Consider the following 23818-nt stretch of genomic DNA (forward strand, 5'->3'; position numbering starts at 1 on the left):
AGAGGTGCATGTGCAAAGGTGAGAGGAGTTTAGGTTGTGTGGGGATGGAGCTGATAGACCTCTGCATAAATTCTGAAAGTGGGATTGAGATCTGACCCTGCTGAACTGCCACATTTCACCCTTAGTGTCACCTGCACTGCTCTTACTGAGGTTTATCCACTGGATATTCATCTGTCTGAGCCTCGGGAGCTTCCCCTTCCCTTGTGCTGTGCAGGTGCAGATCACTGGGTGCAGCTTTGGTTTGTGTCAGTTCTCCTCCAAAACCCAAAACTGATCATATCCAACTTTTCATTTATGAACATATTAATGACTTCACCCCATCACTGCAATAGTAGTCATATATAGGATATATAGAGAGAAATATGTATAAATAGGATGAAATGGCTCCATTTTAAGCTCTGCAATAGAATATTCTGGAGATAATTTTTTACCCCTCAAGAATGAGAACACTGTGCACAAAATACTATATAAGCAAACAATAAAATGCATCTCTGAGTACTGAGGCTGATATTTTAGTGTTTCCAGGTAGTCTCAGACCACTGTCCAGGACTTTTCATAATGGTGGGGGTGTGAATTTCCATCTTTTCCCCTGGAAGGGCTTGCACAGCCCCATGCTCCTGGAATGATCAGTGCTCTCAGGAACTGAGCCCAACCTGCTGGTCACTGAAGTGCTGTTCATTTTCACTTCATTTCACACCATTTCATTTATCTGCTCCCTTAAATCCCACGTTTATGGGGCTGTGTTCTTACCCAAAAGGCATTTAAAGTTGGCAGTGTAATAGATTGTGCTGTGAAAGCTAAATAGCTGTTTATTACTTATCCCTGCTAATTTGTGCTCTGCCACATCATTACCCATGTGATAATGTGCCACTGGTTTTCTTTGCAAATGAAATCTCATCTTTTAAAGTATTCGTAATATATTGACAAATTGCTGATTTTAGGAGTCACGAGAGAAAAAGGTGAAGAAATTCTCTACATGTTTTAATTGAAATTGCCATGGTATAGAAAATATATTTTATATAGTTGTTTAAATGGACATGATTGAGTTCATGCAATGCAAAGGAGTCACAAATAGCTGCCAGCTGGCTGGACTGGCCACTTGGAATTCCTTTGGCATGGAGAAAAGCAGGTATAGTGGTACCAGGGAGTCAGACTCAGTAGGATGATTTGTGGACAGAAAAATCAGAAAGATTAGGACTGTGCCTGGCCCTTGGTTGACAGGGTCCAGAGGGTAAAAATAACGAAAAAAGTTCCTGCAAATCAGAATAAGATCAGTTAAGAGAAGTATTGTTGTCCCTTGCAGAAGCTGCAGTAGAAAAACTCATTAATGTAAACCAATTTTGTTCTAAACACAAAATCAACATTACACACATTTGAAGTTCTTACAGCTACACTTCTTTCTAAGCTTAGAGCTGCAAATATTTGTTTATTTTTCAGACTTCTTTTATGTTAAATGCATTGCTTGCTTTTGTGATGGTAGAGAAACTTGTATGATGTTCCCCAGCATTTGATAAAGCTTTGTTTACTCACAAGAAAGCTGAAGTGGTTCAGGTTCCCACTTTGAGCAGATAATTCCCTTTACAGTGAATGTTTTACAGTAAATGTGCATGGCTGGGACAGGACACTCCATGCCCCTCTCCTGGGACACTGCCCTGCTCATGGCTCAAAAGGGACTCATTGTCCCCACTGAATCACTGGGTGTTCCTACTTTGTTCCTTATTTTCCTTTCACTTCTTCATCATCAGAGTGAGATTTGTTTTTATTGCAGCCTGCCTTTCCCTTGACTGGGCTGATCTCCTTTCAGAAATAATCCAGTGCCCAATAACAAATGTTATGGATGCCTCATCCATCCCTGCCACCCCACAGCAGCGTGGCAAGGCACAGAGGGACAAGTGTCCCTTTCAGAAGGGCCCAGCTGACGTTCCCCAGCACACCCTGCTCACTTCACTGCTCCTCTCCGAGGAGGAAATGCTCAGAAGGTCTTGGCAGGCAGAGCAGAAGCTGCTTATCTGTGCTCAGATAGGGCTGTGACTTACAGGCTGATATTTGAGGTTATTATCCCAGAGAGGATCTTTGGGGTCACCCAGACTAGTCCATGCTACTGCTCACAGGTAGTGGGGTTTGTTGTAGGTTTTTTTAAATGTTTCATGCCAGCAAAATTAAACACAGCAAAGTGAGCCCTGTGCAGTCATCTCTGACTGGAGCTCAGTTAACCCAGCACAGAAAACTTCTGAAACTCAGTTGTCAGGAGCCCCTTGAGAAGGGCAGGGGTGTTTAACACAGCAGCCCCAGTGCTCCCAGCAAGGCACAGCACTGAGGTTACTGCAGCTTCATCTGCTGGCCCATCTTCATCACTCCCTGTAAATCTGCTGCAGCAGCACCTCAGCGCCTCTAGCTCTGCACCACGGGCAATAAATCAGGAGTGCATCTCACCTCAGCTCTCCTCTGCCTTGTTTTGGTACTTTCAGCCACCCTGGGCACCGGTGGTGCTGGGTGGATGTGGTTTGGTGTGTAATGCAGGGCGAGGATGAGCTCTGTGTGCTCACGCCGTCAGGGTGGAGGTGCTCTCATGCTCCTGCCTCTTCCTCAGGAACTCGTCCAAGGAAATGCTTCATGGGGGTGAAGCAGCAGCTCCTGGAAAATAAAGGGAGTTTGTGTTATTATTGTTTTTAATTAGGCCGTAGTCATTCGGTCCGTTTCTCATCCCCGTTGCCTGGAAGTGGAGCAGAGTTTCAGACATCAGCAACAGATTTTAATTTAAACTTTTTGCCAACTTTATATTTTCTTATGCAATTTACTTTTGAAAATTAAGAGCACATGTTTTCCTTCCAAATAACACGCAGTACATTTATTGGCATTTTAAATAGGCCAAAGTGAGTGACCAACCTTCTTCTTTTTCTTTCAAGTCTATTTTCTCCCTGCGGGCAAATTGCTGTGGGCTTATGACCCACCCTTTTTATGACACTATTTCAGCACAGATATTCTTAGTTAGAATTCTAAGTTATTTCTTTGAAACAGAAATAGCAATCACCACCTTGGCCAGCAGTTTCTTCATCTAAGGAACATACAAACATGTAACTTAAACCTTTATGAAATCTCTGTCACACAGTTTATGTATTTTTGTTCCATTTGGGAAACTGTGTAAGCTGGTGTTATCTTTCTATTTGTTGTCCTGTATGTGGATTAATGGTCATTTTACAAAATGCTTCCTTGTTTGGGGCATGTTCCTGTGGCATGGCCATCCTGGGAATTGCTACAAACTTCTGCATCCTTTCTAAAATAGATACAGATCTGTCTTATTTCATGTGCTCGTACCCACACCACCGAAATAGAGACTACAACACTTTGATCCAGAAAAGGCAGCAAGTGGCAGAAACATTTTGGCACTATTACACACTGTCAGCCCTTATTTCTTATGTTTAATCCTCATTTAGCACAATAATAATTTGCTTAGATGGGGTGTTTAAGGTGAGTTTTTCTACCAGCAGCTCTTGTACTCAAACTCTTGTTTGGACCATACAAACCGTTTGGATCCCAAACAGAGATTTGGGCAGCCAGAGGAGAATTTGAGAAACCAAGACTGAGAAAGAGGACTCAGTGTTACAAAGAAACCATCCTGCCTTTGGATCTGGAGCCTGAGAAGTGAGATTTTGTAACTGCAGCTTTTATTTTCCCACAGAATCGTTAAGAAAAGAAAGTTGCTCATAAGTTTTATATTTCACGGATTTTTCGCAACTGAGAATTAAGTAATCTTGGGGCTTTTTTTTTTTTTTTCTTTCCCTAATTTGCCTGCATTTAAGTCTAATAATAGTTTATTAAACCTGGCATGTGGAATAGCAGAGCCTTAGTGCTGGAAAGTTTGGGATTCATTTCCTGCAGCAGTGGGGACAGATCCGTGTCACACAAAGTTGTCTCAGCGCTGAGTTGGGCGTAAGCTGCTTCTGCCACTGACTTTGTTTATGGGAAAAACTAATCTGGCTGTGAGAACTGGACTTATTTGAAAGTAATTGACAAGAACTGTGTCTGTGATCCCCAATATGAGCTTTTTCCAGTCACTTTGGAGAGATTAGATGTCTCTTAACATCATCTTACTGGCAGTGAAGTTGCTCCAAAGGGACTCCTTTAATCATATTAGTTTCGCTGCCATCACCCCGTCTTCAGAGCCTTTCTTCTTCCCTAATAGAACCAAATCTGCTTTTGCCATCTATTAGGTCCAACATTAATGCTCCTTTGCATATTAATTACCATTGCTTTACCTATAACATTCAGCTCACTCTCAGCTGTCCCCAGTTTTGGCTCTGAAGGCTGAGAGCTGTTACTTCTTACAGAAAACACTGGGTTGTGTTTCATTTTCTAATGACTTTGTATAAGAACCATTGAATAAAGAAGGAAGTGAAGCTTAAAAGGTGTAACAGGAATTCACCCAGTCTTTATTTTGTCTTGTAGTGTCATTTGTGAATGAATTTTCCTTGTTTTATAAAAAGTTAACCCTGATTTCTTATCCTAAATATTTTAACAAACTTTTTAGGGAACTTCTGAGCAGGGTAATTTTTTTGTTTCACTTATGTGTGTGTGTTGGGGGTGTAATTAAAGGAAGTTTTTTATTTTAAAATAGCAGGGGAAAAAAAGAAGAGTAGGGGAATGAGCTTTCAAAAAGAACTCTCACAGATGAAAAGATAATTGTGGCTATTTCAGGCTGGACTTGCACTGGGACAGCTGTTAAAAACCCCAAATTCTCAGTGTGTCAGTTTGGAACTCAGACCAAATCACCCATCAGCAATTGCAGCTCTTATCTTCATTGAGTTAGTGCTGCTTTGGTTAAGGAAAAGCCAGGCAGGCTGTCATGTTCTTGTGATCTGGAGATGAAATCATTTTCCGAAAGAATTATAAAAGTACATTGTGGATTATAATTATACACTGAACATTACTTTACGTTTTTAGTCTGTATACAGATTTAATAAGAAATTAAACATGTGTAGAGGAAAAGCCCAGGAAGGGAAGGAAAGGATCTAGCACAGATTACAGTATATGAACCATATGTTTGAGATAATGCTGATAGGGCTGAAATATGTGGCCTGTGGTGGAGTTCTGTATACAAATGACGTGCTCATTCCTTCTCCACCATACACACACTCTTACCTTTGACATAGTAGGGACTAATGCCAGTGAGTAATTAAGAAAGCATGGAAACAAAATAAGTTCCTGAGATGGTTGATATTATTTAATACATGTTACAGCTGGGATAGCTGAAGGACAAACTGAAGGTTTGAAGGGAGATGATGTCTTTTATTACACCATATAGTTCAAATAGCTTGAGAAATAGGCAAACTTTCAAGCCTTGATTTTTTTTTTCCTCTCTCTCAGATCACAGTATTTATAGGAATCTGTCTTGAGAGATTAATGTACAAGGCAATAGATCTGATAGTCATTCATGTCCCAACTTTGGTCAGAAACAAATGTTTCCTTTTCAGAGTTTTGTACTAATGTGGTTCTCAGAGGCTGCAAATAGATGGTGTAGCTGAGTACAGGCAGTGTATTAAAAATGTCTGAAGAAGAAAAATAGTAGTTGGAGAGAAACTGGCATTCCAGGACAATGGGAACTTTAAATATACACTGCTTTTCCTCAGATTTTCCTGTGAAACCTTTAATAAGCTTGAGCTGAGTCACCTGCACTCACTTGGTAGAACATCAATTTCTGCTCTCAGTATTGTTGCATCCTCTGTGAAAAAATTCCAGGCAACTGCAAAGTTTCTTGTGAAACAGGGAGGAGAAGGGGGGGAATTCTGTGGGAGTTTTGTAGTGCAAGTGCTCATTTTCAGAATTACATTTGTGAATGAACACATAGATGTGCTTTCAGTGCCATCCATCACACTTAGCTGTAAGCTCAGTGCTTTATGTTCCAGGTGTGATGCTCCTGTACCCCAGTGAGGAACCCACAGAGGAAATGGAGTTAGAAAAGTAACCAGTGAGAGTTAGTAAGTGTAATCTGAGGTCATAGATATGTATCTACTCCTGAGGTAAAGTAGCAGAGGGAATTCTGTGGAATTAGGAGTTGTTAGAACCCTGGATACTGAGAATTTGAGACTTTCTGTGCTGCCAGGCACCGATCCCCAAGAGAACACTGAATTGACCTGAGGCTGTGGAGAAGCTTCCAAAATGGAATGATAGAACCAAGATTAGAGGTGTGTAGTTTAAATAAAAGTGTATAATATCACATAGTAGAAAACTTAGAGTTTAAGGGTTTAGAATATAGTATTATATATAAAGTGAGATAAAAATTTTAGGACAGAAGGTAGTCCTCCTTTACCTTCTTCTTCACCTTCTTCTCCATAACTTCAAGTAGTATTGTGCAATTAGATTAAAAAGTCCACATTGCAGAGCACAAGTAGTTTGTTATTAGATTAAAAATAAAAATAATTTGTGTCATTTCTTAATTAGACAGTTTATCCTTTAAAAGCCTTATAGAAAGAGAAATATGTCTCCATTTTTAACTTGTTAAAGTACTGTAAAACTCACACCTTGTGAGACTATAATATAAATAAAAACTAATAAACATCTAAATCCAAACAAGCAATACCATCTTGCACATTTAATCCTGATCCTGACCTTAGAAGAAAAACCCAATAAAACTCAACAAGGAGTGTCACAGCTTTATTCCTGTCACTTCCATCCCTCCCCCTTGTGTTCCCATCGGGGGCAGGCAGTGATTGATAAATGATTGATGATGCTCTGATAGCTCATTAGAAGGATGCAGGTAATTCCCTAAGGATAAAAAAAGAAGGCATGGGTAGGATGTGTAGATTATATGCCACAAGCTCATTTCTCCTCCAAAAGGGTCCATCTCACCAGTGCAGTGGGCAGGGGGAGCTGTATTTATCTGTGTGCAGGAAGAGAAAGGGAAGAGCAAGAAGAGAGGCCAGGAAAAGGGACAGAGCATCCTCTGGGTCTGCCCCTAGCCCAGGTGTTGGAGGACACCTGTGCTATTCACATCCCTCTGAACAGAGAAGCTGTGAGAGAAGCAGAGAAAAGAATGATACAAACAATTCTTATCTCATGTGCTGCTCCTGTGTTTGTGCACACGTGGAATGTGTTGGAAGATCATTTACCTGAAGGAATTTTGGTAATTGGATTCAATTTAGTAATTGAATTTGATGTTATCTCTCTGTTCCAGAGCAGTAATATTTTTATTGGTTTTGTTTTGTAGAGCCTGTGTACATTAAATTACATTTGGTTCTTGAATGTTTCTTACACAGGGATAGTGATTCACCAACTAATATTAATAAAAATGAGTGTAGTACATTTGGCTTTGTTGGAGAAAATCTAGCAAAACCAGAAATGTGGTGCCAAAAGATCAAGTAAAAGCAAAACATGATGCCAAAAGATCAAGAAGAAATGTATTTCACAAAGAGGAAATATTTTTAATGTATATTAGCACAAAGAATGAGGATTATTTAATCTGTTTTGATAGTGCCTTTCCACAAATGCTTTTAAAAGCAGTTTCCTCTGTAGTGTGTCCCTTTTTGCACTGCTCCTTCTCATTCCTCCAAAGAAAAGGCAGGATGGTGGCGGACCAGGAACTTGGTCACAGGAATTGCATCATCCCTCAGGGGAGCCATTTGGAAGAGTCTTCAATCAACAGAGCCAAACATGAAGAAAAGGATGGTGGAGTCATGGCTTTCATGTTTCCTTGGCCAGTCAGTCAAAGCTGTGTCCTGACTGTCAGGAGACAACCAGGAGTTTCTTTAGAAGCTTATACTATTCTTTAGTATTCATTGTAATATAGTCTTGGGATCCCTGCCAGTCAGAGATGCCTTAGAAAGTCTCTTTTCCCAGCCCAGCAGTCGAAGAAGGAGTCAGAACTGTTCTATTCTTGTTCTCAAGGTTGTTCATTGTTTCTTATCTATAGAATTCTTTCTCTGACCCGCCGAGGTCCGTCTGGCAGGTTTGGTTGAGGCACACTGGTGTTATCTTTTTATACTAAAAACCACGTGTACACTATTTACAATAACTTCCCAATACCTATCACCTATGTTAGACAGTGAGCTTCTACTCTAAACCAACCCAAAAATGCCAACATCACCCAGAACATGGAGGCCAAGAAGAAGAAGGAAAAAGGACAAGGCACACCCAAATTCCTCCATCTTGGGACCCTGAGCCCTCATTCCAAAAACCTCAAAAATCTATTTTTCACCCTGTGATGAATTCACTGTCATTCTACTTAAATTTCTGTGGCTTGTAAATCCTCATATACAGTTGGTAATTTTTTCCATGGGTCAAGATCAAAGGCTCAGGGGTCTTGGGCTTTGTGCCAAGGTCTCTGAGGCCCCTGGGCAGGGACTCGAGTCCTCCAGGGCAGCCAGAGGAATTTCCTGGGTTCTGACAATACGGTTATAGTATAATATAGTATAATAAAGTAATTAATTAGCCTTCTGATATCATGGAGTTCTGCCATCATTCTTCCTGCCCATTGGGCATTCCTATCACCAACCAAGTGGGTTTTGTGCTGTGGGTTTGGGGTTTGTCACTCTGTTTGCTCTTTCTCTCAGGTGATCTCTGGCTTGGAGAGCCAAATCCGCAAGCTGAGGGAGGAGCTGATCCAGGCCAACGCCCTGAGGAACCATCAGCTGCTGGACCTGAGCCTGCAGAGGGACGAGGAGAAGCTGAGGGCAACGCGAGAGAAGGAGGAAGCACTGAACAGCGTGAAGATGGAGATGGAGAAAGTGATAGCGGAGCTGAAGAGGAGGCACACGGCGGAGACAGAGGCGGCTTTGAGGAAGGTAAGGGACGGACAAAGAGCAGCTCCACGGGGCACAAGGGGAGGGATCACCCCAAAGTCACCTGAGCAAAGTTTCCCTGAGGAAAAAATCACCTGGGGATCACTTGAGTTGAAGAAACAGATGCAGACCATGGGATGGCAGAGTCACTGCAGGAGCGTGGGGTGTTTTGGGGTTCTTTGGTGGAAAGTTTTGCTCTGGGCATGCTGGGGCTGGGCAGCACCTCCAGCAGGGATGGAAGGTGCCATGAGGATCCAACAGCACTTTAAAAACACAGGTGATTTTATAGGTAAAGCCAACCAGGCTGATTTTCCTCTGCTGCAATAGAGACTCTGGAAAGGATGGTTCTGCCTGGCCAAGCTTTTTATCCCTTAAAAAGAGGGTGAGCTCTTAAGGAGGGAAATACTCAGGCTCAGGGTGCAAGGAAATTGTGTCTGGTTGCTCACAGTGGCTTGTCTGATTTTGCCTGTGGTGTACATCAGGTGAGAAAGGTCTCTGGTAAGATTTGAAAACAGAAATTAATGTTTCAGATTGATCAAGGCTTCCCTCCATTCTGTTCTGTGGGGTCACTGCCCACATTCCTGTTTGCTGAGCATCCCTTGGACCCTGTCTTGAATTCAAGTATTCCCCCCCCTCCATTAGGGAGCTAAAACATGCAAGTTTTATTTCAAAAACCAAACTAAAAAAACCCTACTTAATATTTATGGTAGACTCTGTGTGTGTGTAAGCAGATAGTTGTTGAAGTCTCTTTTGTACGTTGCATTAAGGCACTAAATCACACATTTGCTTGCAAGGGGATGTGCAGTGGCACAAATTAACAATCTGCATGGAGTGTTTGAGCAGCCTTTGTGCAAGTGACATTTCATTTACCTGCGTCAGGTTCTTGGTCTGTAATTTTAAAGAGCATTCGGGGGATTATGTTGGAAATCAGCCAGCCTGAAGCCATTAAAATGGCTGTGATCAACAATTCAGAATCTGTTCTGAATGTAAGGAAAGCTCTGCTTGGCATAATTATTTAAAGCCAAGGTCACAGAAAGTATTTAAACCTTTGAAATTCATCATTAAAGGATTAATTTTAACTCAGGAAGACATTGTCATTTTTGCTTAAAAATGGAATTTGAATCTCAATTCTTTTCTTTCTTTGATCTTTTTTTACATGTGTAGTATAGCAAAAGAAAAGTTAACTTCTTTACATCCTCAAATTAAAGTTACAAATAATCCTTCATAGGCCAATATCTCTAATAGTCTTGAATTGTCATTTCTGTCAGAAATACTGGTTTTCTTTAATTTGTTGGATTTTTTCTATTTTTCAAAAATTTTGCTAATTTTAAGCTATATTAACTGCTATTGTATTTTTTTTCTTTAACCTGCTTCCCTATTTTTACCCTAATTTGAAGAGCACATGTTGAGCAAAAGATAGGAGGGGAAAAGAAAAATGTATCTCTGTTGAAAAGTCTTTCACAGACATGTGAAAATACCTGGCATTACCTTCAAATCTCCATTCCCCATTCTATTTCATTCCTGTCTTGCAATTGTAGAACTGTGGAAATTGGCCACAAAATCCAAAACTTGAAGCAGCTTTGAGGACAAACTCCATTTAAAACTCAAAAGCAGCAGTTTCAGCTAATTTAGTTCAAATCTTGGTCCTAGTCCACAGAACCTTGCTGAAGATGATCTTATCCAAGAGGGGGAAAAAACCATCTTAATTGCATCATGAGCCTGGAAATTTGTTTTTGAAGATGTTTTCTACCAGTTGTTGTTACCTGGAAATTTAGGGCAATATGAGGGAAAAATTGTTCTCTAAATGTGCTTTTTTTCTGGTGCCAGTTTTGTGAAGATTGCTTAAAAATCCAGTGGGAAGCTGAAATTCACAGTTTAGGCATGGAACATCTGACTGGCCAGATTTTCTGAAGGTCACTCCATTCTCAAGTGAGGGATCTTATTCCTCTGTGATCTGCTCTGGGAATAATGTTAATTTCTGCGTGGATTGCTTTGTGTCATTGTGGACTGTTGTTAACGTGAACATGAGGAAATAGAAATGATTCATACTTCAGTGACAAGAAAAACAGAACTGTAAATGGGTGAAGATCCAGGATTCCTCAGGCATTGCCCTCCTGCTGCTGTGGGGATGAGAAGGAGAAGAGTGAGGAGCAGAGACAGGGGAAGGAAGAGTCTTCATTACGGGCACTCTGAATATTTAAATATTTGTTGGTGGTTGTAGACATCTTTTTTACATTTAGGGACACATGATTTATTGAGCTCTTTAATTTTCTGTTGCTTCAAAATCCCGTCTGTAAGGATGGGACATTTATTGTGGTGTCAATTCCTGAGCACTCCCTTAGCACTTTGGGGTTGGTGTCTGCTGGAGGTTCCTGGGACACTGTGAGAATTGTGCAATCTTTTTCTTGCTTTGCCTCTGTAAGATACTGATGTGTTTTCAGCATTTTTTGTACTTAGCTGGTTGAGCTGACAAGTTTTAGGATCATTTTCCTGACAGCTGTTTTGCCCCATTAGGAGGGTGGTGAGAGAGCTGTGGCTGCCCCTGGATCCTGGCAGTGCCCAAGGCCAGGTTGGACAGGGTTGGAGCACCCTGGGACAGTGGAAGGTGTCCCTGCACATGGCAGGGGTGACACTGGATGATCTTTAAGGTCCCTCCCAACCTAAACCATGCCATGATTGTTGGGTGTTTGGAGCTCACAGCCCTGCTTTGGTTGCTTTGGGCAGGGCCAGGTGAGCTCCAGGCTGCACCAGCAGCACTTGGGGCACCCTGAGCCAGGTGCAGTGGAGTGCACAAAGCTTGGAGCAGTTCCAGCTTTTCTAGGAATGGGACATTGTTATTGTGGTGTCAGTTCCTGAGCACTCCCTTAGCACTTTGGGGTTTGTCAGGGTTGGTGTCTGCTGGAGATTGCTGGGACGCTGTGAGGATTGTGCGCCTTTTTTCCTGCTTTGCCCTTGTAAGATACTGAGGTTTTTTTCAGCATTTTTGTACATACCTGGTTGAGCTGACAGAGGTTTTAGGATCATTTTCCTGCAAGGAGGGTGCCCAGGGAAGCTGTGGCTGCCCCCAGATCCCTGGCAGTGCCCAAGGCCAGGTTGGACAGGGTTGGAGCACCCTGGGACAGTGGAAGGTGTCCCTGCACATGGCAGGGGTGACACTGGATGATCTTTAAGGTCTCTCCCAACCTAAACCATGCCGTGATTGTTGGGTGTTTGGAGCTCACAGCCCTGCTTTGGCAGCTTTGGGCAGGGCCAGGTGTGCTCCAGCCGCACTTGGGGCTCTCCTGAGCCAGGTGCACAAAGCTTGGAGCAGCTCCAGCTTTGCCAGCAATGACTGAGAGCAGGAGACAAAGTCTGAGTGTGTGCAGATGTGGGGCTTGGCACTGTTTGCAAGGTTCTGTGGGATTTTCTTGGCAGAGGAAATGAACATTCAGCAAGCACGGCCCGAGCAGAGCAGTGGACAGGCTAACAATGCTCAAAGGAAGCAACCTTGGAACACTGAAAATATCTCATAAAAAAGCTCCCTTTGAGCAGCACACATGAGTAAACTGGAGTGGGAGAAGATGATGATGGGCTTTTTTTCTCTCTCTCTAAATAATTTTCACTATTTAGCTTTTTATTGACTTCTTTTCAATATTTAAATAGATATTTTGACTCATTCTGTTCAAGGTTTATGCAGGTTCCAGGAACATCTAATTCTCTGTCAGTACCGCTTTTCTTGTGGAGAAGTAATTTACATTTTTGTGTATTGACTGTACTGAACACACATGAAATTTGATTGTAGGACAAATCTGTAGTCAAAAAAACCCCAAAACTGAGTTAAACACTTTATTTTTGGGGCTGCTTCTGATGGAAGGGAGCTGTGAAGTGATTCCCTCTGAAAAGATGGGACACCAAAGTGACATAAAACCTGGCCAGAGCCCTGCAGATCCTGCTTGTAGACTTTAATGATGTTTATGTTAGTTATACTCCGAGATTTCTGTGATTTTAAATCAAACCTGATGTTTACAGTTTTTACCTGGTACAATCACTCCACCTGTATCTTGTATCAAATCTTGGTCCTCGTCCACAGTACCTTGATGAAGATGATTTTATTCAAGTGGGGGGAAAAAGCATTTTAATTGCATCATGAGCCTTAAAATCTGTTTATGAAAGTATTCTCTATCAGATCTTGTTACCTGGAAATGTAGGGCAATATGGGAGAATAATTAGTTCTCTAAATTTACTTTTTTTTTGGTGCAAATTCTGTGAAGATTGCTTAAAAATCCAATGGGAAGCTGAATTTCACAGTTTAGGCATATCTGTGTGTGTGTCTGGTGTGAAGTCCACATAAAACTCAGATACTTGGGGACCTTAAATTCAGATCACTCTGTAAGTGACCACTTGCTTAATTAGGAATAATTATTCTATATAACAATTTAGTTGCAATATAATGTTTTTGTAATGGGGCAAAACACTTCAGACAGTGTCCTATAGATGGGTACTTATTTTCTGAGCAACTTCTTGCTTATAATTTGCAAATAAGGTACTGATAATGTGCCCTGGGGAACATTTCAGTCCCTGCTTTAGCATCAGGCTCAGTTAATTCCTCACCCAGCACAGCCCTAGGGCAGCCCAGTTGGATGGAACTCCCTGGGCATATTTTCATGCTGCATATGCAGGAATATCTGTGATTCACAGTATCTGTTCTGGCACTGTTGCAGATGATGGCACACTGTTCAGCACTGGCAAAGAGAGATAGAAGATGAAGGGAAGGAATGTGACATCTTCTGAGATGAAAGATACTCCAAGAGATACTTGATTAAAAGTATTGAGTTACCCCTAAGCAGTTAATTCTCCTCCTAAAGTAAAATCATCTTGTGCCTTCCATGAGTTCCCATTTCTGAGTCCTGTCTCGCCAGCTCTGCTTCTTCTCTGCCACCTCCGCATTTCATTAGCACCAAAAGTGGTTCCATCTTTGTCCCTAAGACCTTCTGAGAACTGGCTGTGGTGGGACCTTTGATCTGACACCTTTCACTTCATTAACTCGGAGACTGAAGCCACACTTGCTGCAGATAACTTTGTTTGTGATGAGTTTTCACACTCACTGCAGCGATTCCCGGGTTATTTACATGGGGGCAAATAGGTCAGCCATAAATGTGAATGTGTATTCCTCCCGAGTGTAATGGTCTCATTAAATTGTGTCTAATTGTAATGCAGACCTGTTTGTGTCCTTGCTGAATGCAAGCAGGACCCCCACCAGTTGAAGATGTGCCTTTTTTAAAACTTGTTTTGAGTCTATTACATCAATTATTTAGCTTAGGCCCCAGCTATGAATAATTTAAAGAGCCTACAATTCTTACCAAGAAGAGTTGGATGTTTCCCAAGTCTCTGAATTTTTTTTCATTATAATCCAAGAGCTGTTGTCTCTGATATTATCTCTCTGCTCCAGAGCAGTAATATTTTTATTGGTTTTGTTTTGTAGAGCCTGTGTACATTAAATTACATTTGGTTCTTGAACATTTCTGACACAGGGATAGTGATTCACCAACTAATATTAATAAAAATGAGTGTAGTACATTTGGCTTTGTTGGAGAAAATCTAGCAAAACCAGAAATGTGGTGCCAAAAGATCAAGTAAAAGCAAAACATGATGCCAAAAGATCAAGAAGAAATGTATTTCACAAAGAGGAAATATTTTTAATGTATATTAGCACAAAGAATGAGGATTATTTAATCTGTTTTGATAGTGCCTTTCCACAAATGCTTTTAAAAGCAGTTTCCTCTGTAGTGTGTCCCTTTTTGCACTGCTCCTTCTCATTCCTCCAAAGAAAAAGTGGAATGATGGTGGACCAGGAACATGGTCACAGGAATTGCATCATCCCTCAGGGGAGCCATTTGGAAGAGTCTTCAATCAACAGAGCCAAACATGAAGAAGAAGAAGATGGTAGAATCATCTCAGGGATATTTCACTCAAATAGGACTAAACAGAATTTATGGCACTCTCCCTACTGGAGATGTTTCAAAGCAAGAGCTGCAGTTATTCACAGAGTTACACTGCTCCTATCTCCTTTAAATAAAAATAAAAACTCTGAAAAAACAATCCAGAAAACAACAAATCAGATTTCTGCTCATCAGCTGTATTCATAAATCTGGTTCCAGAGTTAGGAGCCAGGAGAAGTTGGTATAACTGTCACTGTGGGGAAAAAAATGTGCACCCATGAGGAACAGGCTCACTTTTTAATATCTTCATTAATGTCTGCAGGGAGGTCAAGCACCTTTATTTGCATTCACAAACAGCACCACAGGCTCAAAAATGAAAATGATTGAAGCAATGCTGTTAGGAAATGAGAACCAGACAAGAGCTAAATGATAAATTATGACAAAATATGGAATTAAAAAGATGGCTTTCATCAGGGCAAGGACTGATGTGATTAAAATTAAAGCTCAGTCATGTGGCCCATCTTTCAGCACACTCCACTCATGCCCTGTCATATCAATGATAGCTGGGTAGTTGTTGGAGAAGTTTGCCTGGGTTTTTTAGGGGTTTAGTGGGTTTTTAACCAACTGGAATTCATCTGAAACGTCTGTTGAAGGACATTCACAGGTGGGGTTTTTTGTTGTCTCTGTCTCCTCTTTCTTTTTCAAGAGTGTGCCCAAGCACCGCTCCCCATTCTGCAGCACCTGGGCATACGCTGCCTCTTCTCCATCCCAGAACTTCCAGGTTTTATCCTCCAGATCAAGACTCACAAAGTCCTGGGCATGGTGGATAAGGTGAATGCTGAGGTTTTGCCAGTGGCAGAACAACCGTTTTAATTATTTTTTCAATCGTTTCCCGAGCCTTTCTTCACTCTCCAAACAACCTGTAACACACCAGCTTTATCTTGTAATACACAATTGCTTATTATTTCAGCTTTATTAAATAGTTTTAAAAGCCCAATTGAATCATTACCTCATGCTCTCTCTTTTTTGCCCAATACCTTGTGTCTTGGAAAAGGCTGATTGCTTGTAGGTCCAGTTTTATCTAATTTATTTATCTAATTTTATTTATCCTGGCATTCCTGGGTACTTGATAATATGTGGAAAACATTGGCTGTTTTCCAGTGTGGTGCTGACTGTAACATGAGATTACTGGTGGTTTTTTTGTTTTTGTTTTTGTTTTTGTTTTTGTTTTGTTGTTGTTGTTGTTTTTTTTCTTTTTTTTTTTTTTTTTTTTTTTTGTTTTGGTTTGGTTTTTTTTTTTCCAATTCATTGTTAGATTTGTTGAGGATTCCGGAGTGAGGTTCCTGGTCAGGTGTGACAGGAAGGATTCCCTGCTCCTGGATCCCATCCCTGCTGGTTTCACTGGGGCTCCTCTGTGGTTTTGGTTGTGCAAACAGCAGGAACTGGAGTTTGTTCCTTGGAATAAGAAGTAGAAAATCCTCCTGTATCCATCAGCTCCACATTCTTACTTTGTTTGGAAGTTTCTGGGGTGATCTTTGCGCATCCTTTGCACAAAAACTTTCTCAAGTCCCCCAAACCCCAGAGTCAGCACAAGGTTCCCCATGGAATGTGGGCATCACATCCCTGCTTAGGTCAGCACAACAAAAAAAAAAAAAAAACAACCAGATTTCAAAATAGCTTTGTTTAGGAAAAATGCTCAGTGATCAAAACCAAATTAATGTAAAATGTAATAATTGTGTTTTTAAATATGGCGCATTTTGAAGACATTGTTTACACTCATTTACTCTTTCTTCATATCATTATAATAGAGAAAAGCTGCAGGTGGCTTTTTTCTTCTTCTTTTTGGAGAAGGAGTGTTTGGGAAATAGGGAAGGGGTAAAGCAATGTTATTAGTCCTTCAGAGTCATTAATATGAAGAAAGAAAAGTGCTCCAAAATGACTTGCTTACAGCTGCAGAACATGTCATGGAGTAAAACCCACCTTCTTTAAATGGGTGAGAAAGAATTCTAATTGTTTTGAAGTTCTTATGATCAGTCTGTATGTGCTTCATTGTAACATGATACTAAAGTGCCTCAATTATGATTTGTATATTTTGGTGCCAGAAGGGTTTTTTTCTTATGCTGAATTATTAAGTTCTGTCAGCTGCTGGGCTGTCATATAGAGATACAGTAAATCACATTATATTTTGTCATGGATTACACAGAGCAATAAATTTGGGAAGAGAGATCAAAGTAGTTTCACAATCACATCTGAGTGTAGGAGGGGTGTTTAACTTGTAGAAAATCTGATTTAGATGAAACTGTTGCAGTTCTTGTGTGAATTTGAAATGAATTTAAATGTTTGCTTGAAAATGAATGAGGTACAAATCCCCAAAAGAGTTCTCCTGTATTTAGTTCAGAGGAGTTAATTCTGACCTACAGCTGCAGGACAGAGAACAGATAAATAATTAAACATTGGGAATGTTAAGAGTCTTGCAATGCCTTATTTATGTTTTTAATTGCTTTGATGATGGAGCAATATATTCCATTTTCTTTTTAATTGGCCTTTGCTGGACTTGGGAAGTTTCTCCTCGGCTCGGTGACGCGCTCTGGCTCCGGGAAGTTGTCTCTCTTTTGGGGAAGCTTTGTCATATTTAAAATACAAAAATTAATCCAACATAATCTTGCTAAGGAGCACTGATGGCCTCAGATCACGGATTTGTTGGGGGATATGGTTGTGTTTTCAGTGTCTGTCGTTCCAACTGTAGAAGCTTAACTTTTGTCTAATGATGTAACTTCAAAGCACTGAGTTAACTTTGTGATACCGAGTTAATTCAGGGGTACAGTTTGTCCTTTGTTCCCACTTTTTCTTCTATTTAATAGCAAAGATTCTGTCTTAAAATGATACATACATAGAATGTTTTTCTACTCATTGTCTTCTTAATAAATGCTTGTTCTTGCCACAAAATTCAACTTTAGACAATGCAAAATCTAAAGACTTCATTCTTATCCCTTTATAATTCTTTCAGGAGCCTTAAAGTCTCTCCTTGGCAAAAGTCAAGGTGTGTGAATTTAGCAGATGAATAATGATAAAGTGCCTGGGTCTCAGAAATCTCCAATTTCAGAAAGAATCAAGTTTTGTAAAGCTCAGATTAAATAGTCTTTAACTGAGTCAAGTCATGGATCAGTGTCACATCTTGGGGCTGTTGCTTTCTATGCATGGAGGAAGCTTTAGCTTTGATTTGATGTGTAACATCCTCAAAGGTGTTTCCCAGCCTGTCCCCTCGTGGTTTGGCTGGGGGTACCAGAAATGGCTTTGCCTGAGTGATTCTGGAAACTTCTTCATGTCAGAGTTTTCTTTGTTCAAACTCTGAAAAAGAACATGCCAGCACTTTTTATGTAGCATCTTAAACTCAGTTTAAATAACCATCTTTGTTTGGTTGGATGGAACGGGAGAAAAGAGGAAATATTAAAATGGTAATCCAGGAATGTGATTTAGGGACTCTGAAGTGGAGAGGGTTGCAGTCTCCCCATCTTCACCAGGTTTACCCAATCTTGTTTGAATGTGAAGCTGTGGGAAGAATTGTGCCATAAATATTAAACCTGACCCCAAAGTTGGTGAAATGGGAAGATGACGAGAAATCTCAACGCCAGCTGCCCAGTGTGATGGATGGCAGATGAGAACAGTGACGTCTGTGATGATCATTTGAATCCCTTCATTTGCAGGAATCTCTGGCACCACAAAACACCACACTGATTTCACCAAGAGATGATTGATGAGTGTAAATCACACAAAAATCAGCCATCTTTGCCTGTGCTGTCCATGGCCCCAGCCCAGAGCTTATCACACCCAGCAATCTTTTGGTAAAATGCCCCAGAACCTCAGATTAAACCCTGTCCCAGCCTCAGATTAAACCACAATTCTCTGCCAGCCCTCTGAGTGCCTGATGCACTCACCAGTGTTGTCCTCTGTAAAAGGTAGTTCAAGCATTAAACAATTGCATGTGGCAAACCCAGGCTGTTAATCTGATTTTAAATCCTTGTCTTGTATGCAAGGCTGGTATTTCAGACCAGTTTGTGTGAAATAATGTGCCTGGCTGACAGCAATATTGACTGAAATCAGCATTAGTGATGCTGGGGAATATTTAGATGCCTATTAATTCCATTTAGATGAAGGTAATAATTAGTTGTGTCCTGGTGCAAGGCTGGTGTAACCTGGGCATCAGCTGGAGTCCCACAGAAGAATTTCTGGGTGAGTTCAAAATGCCTGTATTTAATTCCTCTGCATAATTTCAGAATTACTAGAAATGCTCTGTTGGTTTAAATGAGAAATCTGGAATTTGGAGGTTTCCTAAGGCACAGTTTGCAGAAGCAGCTTTTCAGTGGGCCCCCATTGAGCCCAGAACTGCAATGTGCTGCAGAAAGGCAAATTCTCTGTGCAGGTACTGTCAAAGGCATTTCTATTCATTCTTGGGTTTTTCCCAATGAAAAGTACTTCACACATGAATGAGAGAGATTTTTTTTCTCCTAAAGACGTATGTTTAATGAATAAAAAAATAAAAAGGAAAAGATTTGTAGACCTCCAAAAGTGAAAATGTAAAATAGAATATTAATAGGATTTTGGGATTTCTATCATTCATTTTCAAAACCCTTGAAGTCATTTGGTACTTGACTAATTATTCTGTTAACATCATTTTGGGTATTCAACTATTTTTAATGGTCTTTTGGGTGGTTCAGATTACATATTTGAGCTGTGTGTGCTATTTTCACTGCTGAGCAGAGATCCAGCTTTCATTTCTGTCTGATTGGTGGGGAGAGCAGGAGAAAGAGCAGGAGTTTGGTGTAGGAAGTCACCCCCTGTCAGTGTTAGAGGCACATAAGGAAAATGCATGTTTGAGGCTTTGAGTCAAAATGGAATTTTTATGTACAGTCAGATGAACTTTAAAGGTGATCTGCTGATCTCTGAAGTTTAAACAGATATTGTACAGAGAGTTTTAACATACTTAATAACAAAGATTGCCACCATTAGCCATTCTGAAGGTCATTTTCTCCTGACATCTATCAAATTACACAATCTTGAATTTTGGTACAAAGCATAATGCTGTCAAACTTAAAATAGAAATATTCCAGAATGTGGAGTGGTGTGTTGTTTTTTGAGGTAAATGGGCCCCATTTACATTAGTTCTTTGATGTTAAATTCCTTGCTGCACATCAGAGAACAGTTGCTTCTTCCCTGGAGCAAGTTTTCTTTCTTCTTCTTCCCCCACCCTTTGATTTTTTTTTCCTCCTTTTTTTTTTTCTTTTTTTTTTTTTTTTTTTTTTAAGTTTGCTTACACTTTTATCTAACTAATTATGGAGGATCAGCTTATGGATGGCCACTTTTAGCTAGTTGCAGGCATTTTGAAAAATGATTCTTTCATAGCTGCTGCCCTAAACAGAAAAAGTTCTTTAATCTGCTGCTTCTCTATCAGTGATTATGGTGTTGTGTGTGTGTATATATATATATATATAAAAATCTAGTTATGAGAGCTCTTTCCAAAGCTGGAAGATAGAGAAATATGGAATTATTCAGGTTGGAAAAGACTTCTAAGGTCATGGAGTCCAACCATAAACCCAACACTGCCAAACTCATTATTAAATTCTGATTGTTGGGGTTGGAAGGGACCTTAAAGCTCACCCAGTGCCACCCCACAGGGAAGGATTTTCCCCCAATATCTTACCCAATGCACAGATTTAGGGTAGGACACAGTGTGCTTTTGTGATGTGGTCCTGTCATAGATCCTGGGCTCTTTTACTGATGCTGTTCTGTTCCATGAGAGGAGAAAGTGAAAATGGGAAGAGCATCCATTAATTCAGACACCACATCTGGATGTAATTTAAATAATAATTTAATAATTTAAATTTTTTGTTTTAATTTTTAATTTGTTTTAATTTTTGATTTTTTTTTGTTTTAATTTTTACATGAAATGTTTTGTTGAAGTCCATGCAGTTTTGCTCAGCAACCACAATATGATGCTTTAAGTCTTGTTAAAGAATTACAGTTGGTTTTTAAAACCAATTAACTGCAGCAAGGGCATAATCTTTTTAATGCAGAAGTCCTCTGTAATATAAAATAACTGCATGTAAAATCACCATAATCAGCTAATTTTAGCTAAAATATGTATTAACTGTGTGAAACTAAACAGGAGTTCGTTTTTGAATCAGTGGAATTCCTCTGCTGCTTATCCAATTTAAATCTTTTTCATTACAAAAATGGACATTCCAATTGATATTTCTGACAAGCTTCTGCCAAGAGGGAATTTCAGCAGCCACCTCTCACACACGGAAAACTGGTTTCAGACCATTAACTCTATTTGCAGTGCTGCCCATTGCTATAAAAAAGAGCTTGACTTTAATGAACACTGGCTGACCCTCCAAACGTTCACCTTCCACTTGGATTCTTATTCATTATGTTTCTGAAATAGCAGCTAACCTGAAAGGGAGGGAATGCCCTTAAAATAATTCAGAAACAGCTCGTGCTTGCTCCAGCACGTGCACCCAGCAGCCAGCTGGAACAGAAGGAGCCCAGGAAACTTCTGTGTGTGTGCACCAGGCCAGTGTGAACCTTCTCATTTATCAAGATAAATTTGGTATAAATCCCTCCTGATGTTCCCTGTACACAGCTCTGTGTGTATTTACTCATTCCTTAAAACAAAAAAGAGTAAAAAGGCATTTTCTGTGCGTAGCAGTGCCCCAGGGAAGGTGGTTTGTGTCTCCCTTGGTTGCAAAGCAACAGCCTGTAAAAAGAGGTACTAAATTAGTTTTAGTTGCAGGTTTTGAGAAAGGAGAAGCTTCATGTTTCTGCAGTTAAAATATGGCAGTGGAAAAGAGAGTGCCCAGGCAGCCCCACGAGTTGGACCTTTTCAGTGCTGTAAATTGTGGTCTGTGCCTTCATCACAGCTGCTGGTGTGGTTGGTGATGCTGCAAGAGCTGCTGGGTGTTACAGACCTCAGGGGAAAGCTGAAGTCGGCAGGAGCCACAGGATTATGGAATGGTTTGGGTTGGAGGGGACCTTAAAGCCCATCCCATTCCACCCCTGCCATGTTCAGGGACACTTCCACTGTCCCAGGTGCTCCCAGCCCCAATGTCCAGCCTGGCCCTGGGCACTGCCAGGGACCCAGGGGCAGCCACAGCTGCTCTGGGCACCTGTGCCAGGGAAAAATTCCTTCCCAATGTCCCATCTAACCCTGCCCTCCATCAGTGGGGAGCCATTCCCCTGTTCCTGTCACTGCATGCCCTTGTGAGAAGTCCCTTTCCAGAAATCCTGTGAGACCCTTTGGGGTACTGGCAGGGACTGTCCATAGTGCCACATACTGTGTTTTGTGCCACAGGGCCAATATAACCAGTTTTAGCAACCAGAGCCCACAGAGCTGTGCTTGTGCTGTCTCCAGGGGAAGCTTTGGGAACTCAGTACCTCTGAAATTCAGACGCCTCAAATGTTTGGGACTGGAAGAAAATGCAAGAATTTATGGTTTGTTGGCGACTGGGAGACAAAACTTATAAATATTTTGCTAACTGGAAGTTGTTAAAGGCATTATAAAATAAAATGTTGCAATTCCTTTTTAGTAAACTGGTAGGATATCCATTCTTTGCCTTTAGTTAGGAACAAAAGAATAAAACAATAATGAAATTCAGAGTATCTTTCTTTTGGATCACCTCTGTCCTGCCTCTCAGAGGTCAGCCTGATTCTACTCAGTGTGAACAAACAAATTCTAATTTGTTTATGGAACTCATGAGTGGTTCTTTATTATTTATTGGGATTTCATCTGTGGGTTCAGGAGGTTATAAAGCTGCTTCTATGAAAGATGAGGACTTTTACCCCAGGCAAGTTGAGCGAGAGCAGCTGTAACGGGATCTGTGCAGGGCCTTGCTGATGAGTCCCTCTCCCTTTCTGGGACTAACAGTAATTTATGCTATTGCTGTAATTTATTTTTTTACTTTTTTTCTCTAAAGATAAACTGGCAGTTTCAGTCACTTTATGACATGCAGTGGTGGTAAAACATCATCTGAAACTAGGCTGCAGTACAATGGAACGGGTGTTAACGTGGGTCAGCCTGAGTACAAGGAGAAACAGAGCATGGACAGATCTCCCTGGAATAGCTGGGGCTGTGTCACCACTCCTTTTATTTATGCACCCCCACCATGGGCCCTTACAGTGTTTGTGGTTCACTTTTGAGTGATAAATGGAGAAAAAGTGAAATTTAATTTGTCTGGTGCTCCGGAATTCTTCTAGATGCTGGTTCAAGCCAATGTGTATTGCCATTATCTCTGTTTATAACAAAACCAAGCCATAATGTCATCTCAAAAAGTATGCACAAATTTGATAATTGGTTTTGCCAACTTTTTTAGTAGATTCCTTAGTGCCAACAAACAGATGGAGACATCCATATGTTTCATAATTTTGGAATTTGAAGGGATTGAGGATCTGAAATATTGCAATTTCATGTAAAGTTTGGGATTACTTTGAACTGGCTGTAATATTCTTAGGCTGAGCTGCACCTTACAGAGCTGCCCGGATTGCCGAGGATGATTCCAGCCCTACCATGACGATCCGCGGCTCTAAGCTCCTCGATTTATAGCCCAGCAAAATCAATAAGGCTCTTTGCCTGCCTGAAATCCCTGCGGTCTGCAGAAATGGAGCCTGAGCTGGATCCATGCAGGGTTCAGAGGCTTTGGGGGCCCCTGTGGGGATTTTTGGTCCCCCCAAAGAGGGGCTGGCGGGAGCCGGCGTTTGGCGCTGGATGCGGTGCCGTAAAACCAAGGACGACAGATCAAAGGTTTGAGCAGGAGGTCAGATAGGTTTTGAAAACTTAATCAGCTTAAATTTGCTTCAGAACTCAGCTGTGTGATGTTCTGTCCCCCCTAAGAAAATATTTGTCTTAGACACCTGTCCTCAAGTTTGAGAGCCAAGGAGGCGAGAGCGCCGAGCAGTTCACCTGAGGACAGCGTGGTCGGGCTGGACAGGGCTGGTTTCTGCAAGAAAAACACAAATCAGGTTCCTCTCCTGAAATGAAATTGCATTTATTTTTTATTATCAAATTATTTCTGAAATTAAATTATTTAAGGGGGAAAAAACCCTTAAGGGGTATTTTTCCTGAAGTTATAGAAA

At 40.9% G+C, this 23818-nt stretch overlaps 1 protein-coding gene across 1 annotated transcript in view; it reads left to right on the forward strand.

Moving 5' to 3' along the window:
* The window catches only part of CEP112 (centrosomal protein 112), a 165138-nt gene that overhangs the window by 93764 nt on the left and 47556 nt on the right, over positions 1 to 23818 (forward strand). Inside the window, exon 21 of the mRNA XM_058817258.1 lies at positions 8547 to 8777. Within this exon, the coding sequence (XP_058673241.1) occupies positions 8547 to 8777 (231 nt within the window). The remainder of the gene's footprint in view (positions 1 to 8546; positions 8778 to 23818) is intronic.

The sequence above is a fragment of the Ammospiza caudacuta genome, chromosome 19 (genome assembly GCF_027887145.1).
Source record: "Ammospiza caudacuta isolate bAmmCau1 chromosome 19, bAmmCau1.pri, whole genome shotgun sequence".
NCBI lineage: Eukaryota > Metazoa > Chordata > Aves > Passeriformes > Passerellidae > Ammospiza > Ammospiza caudacuta.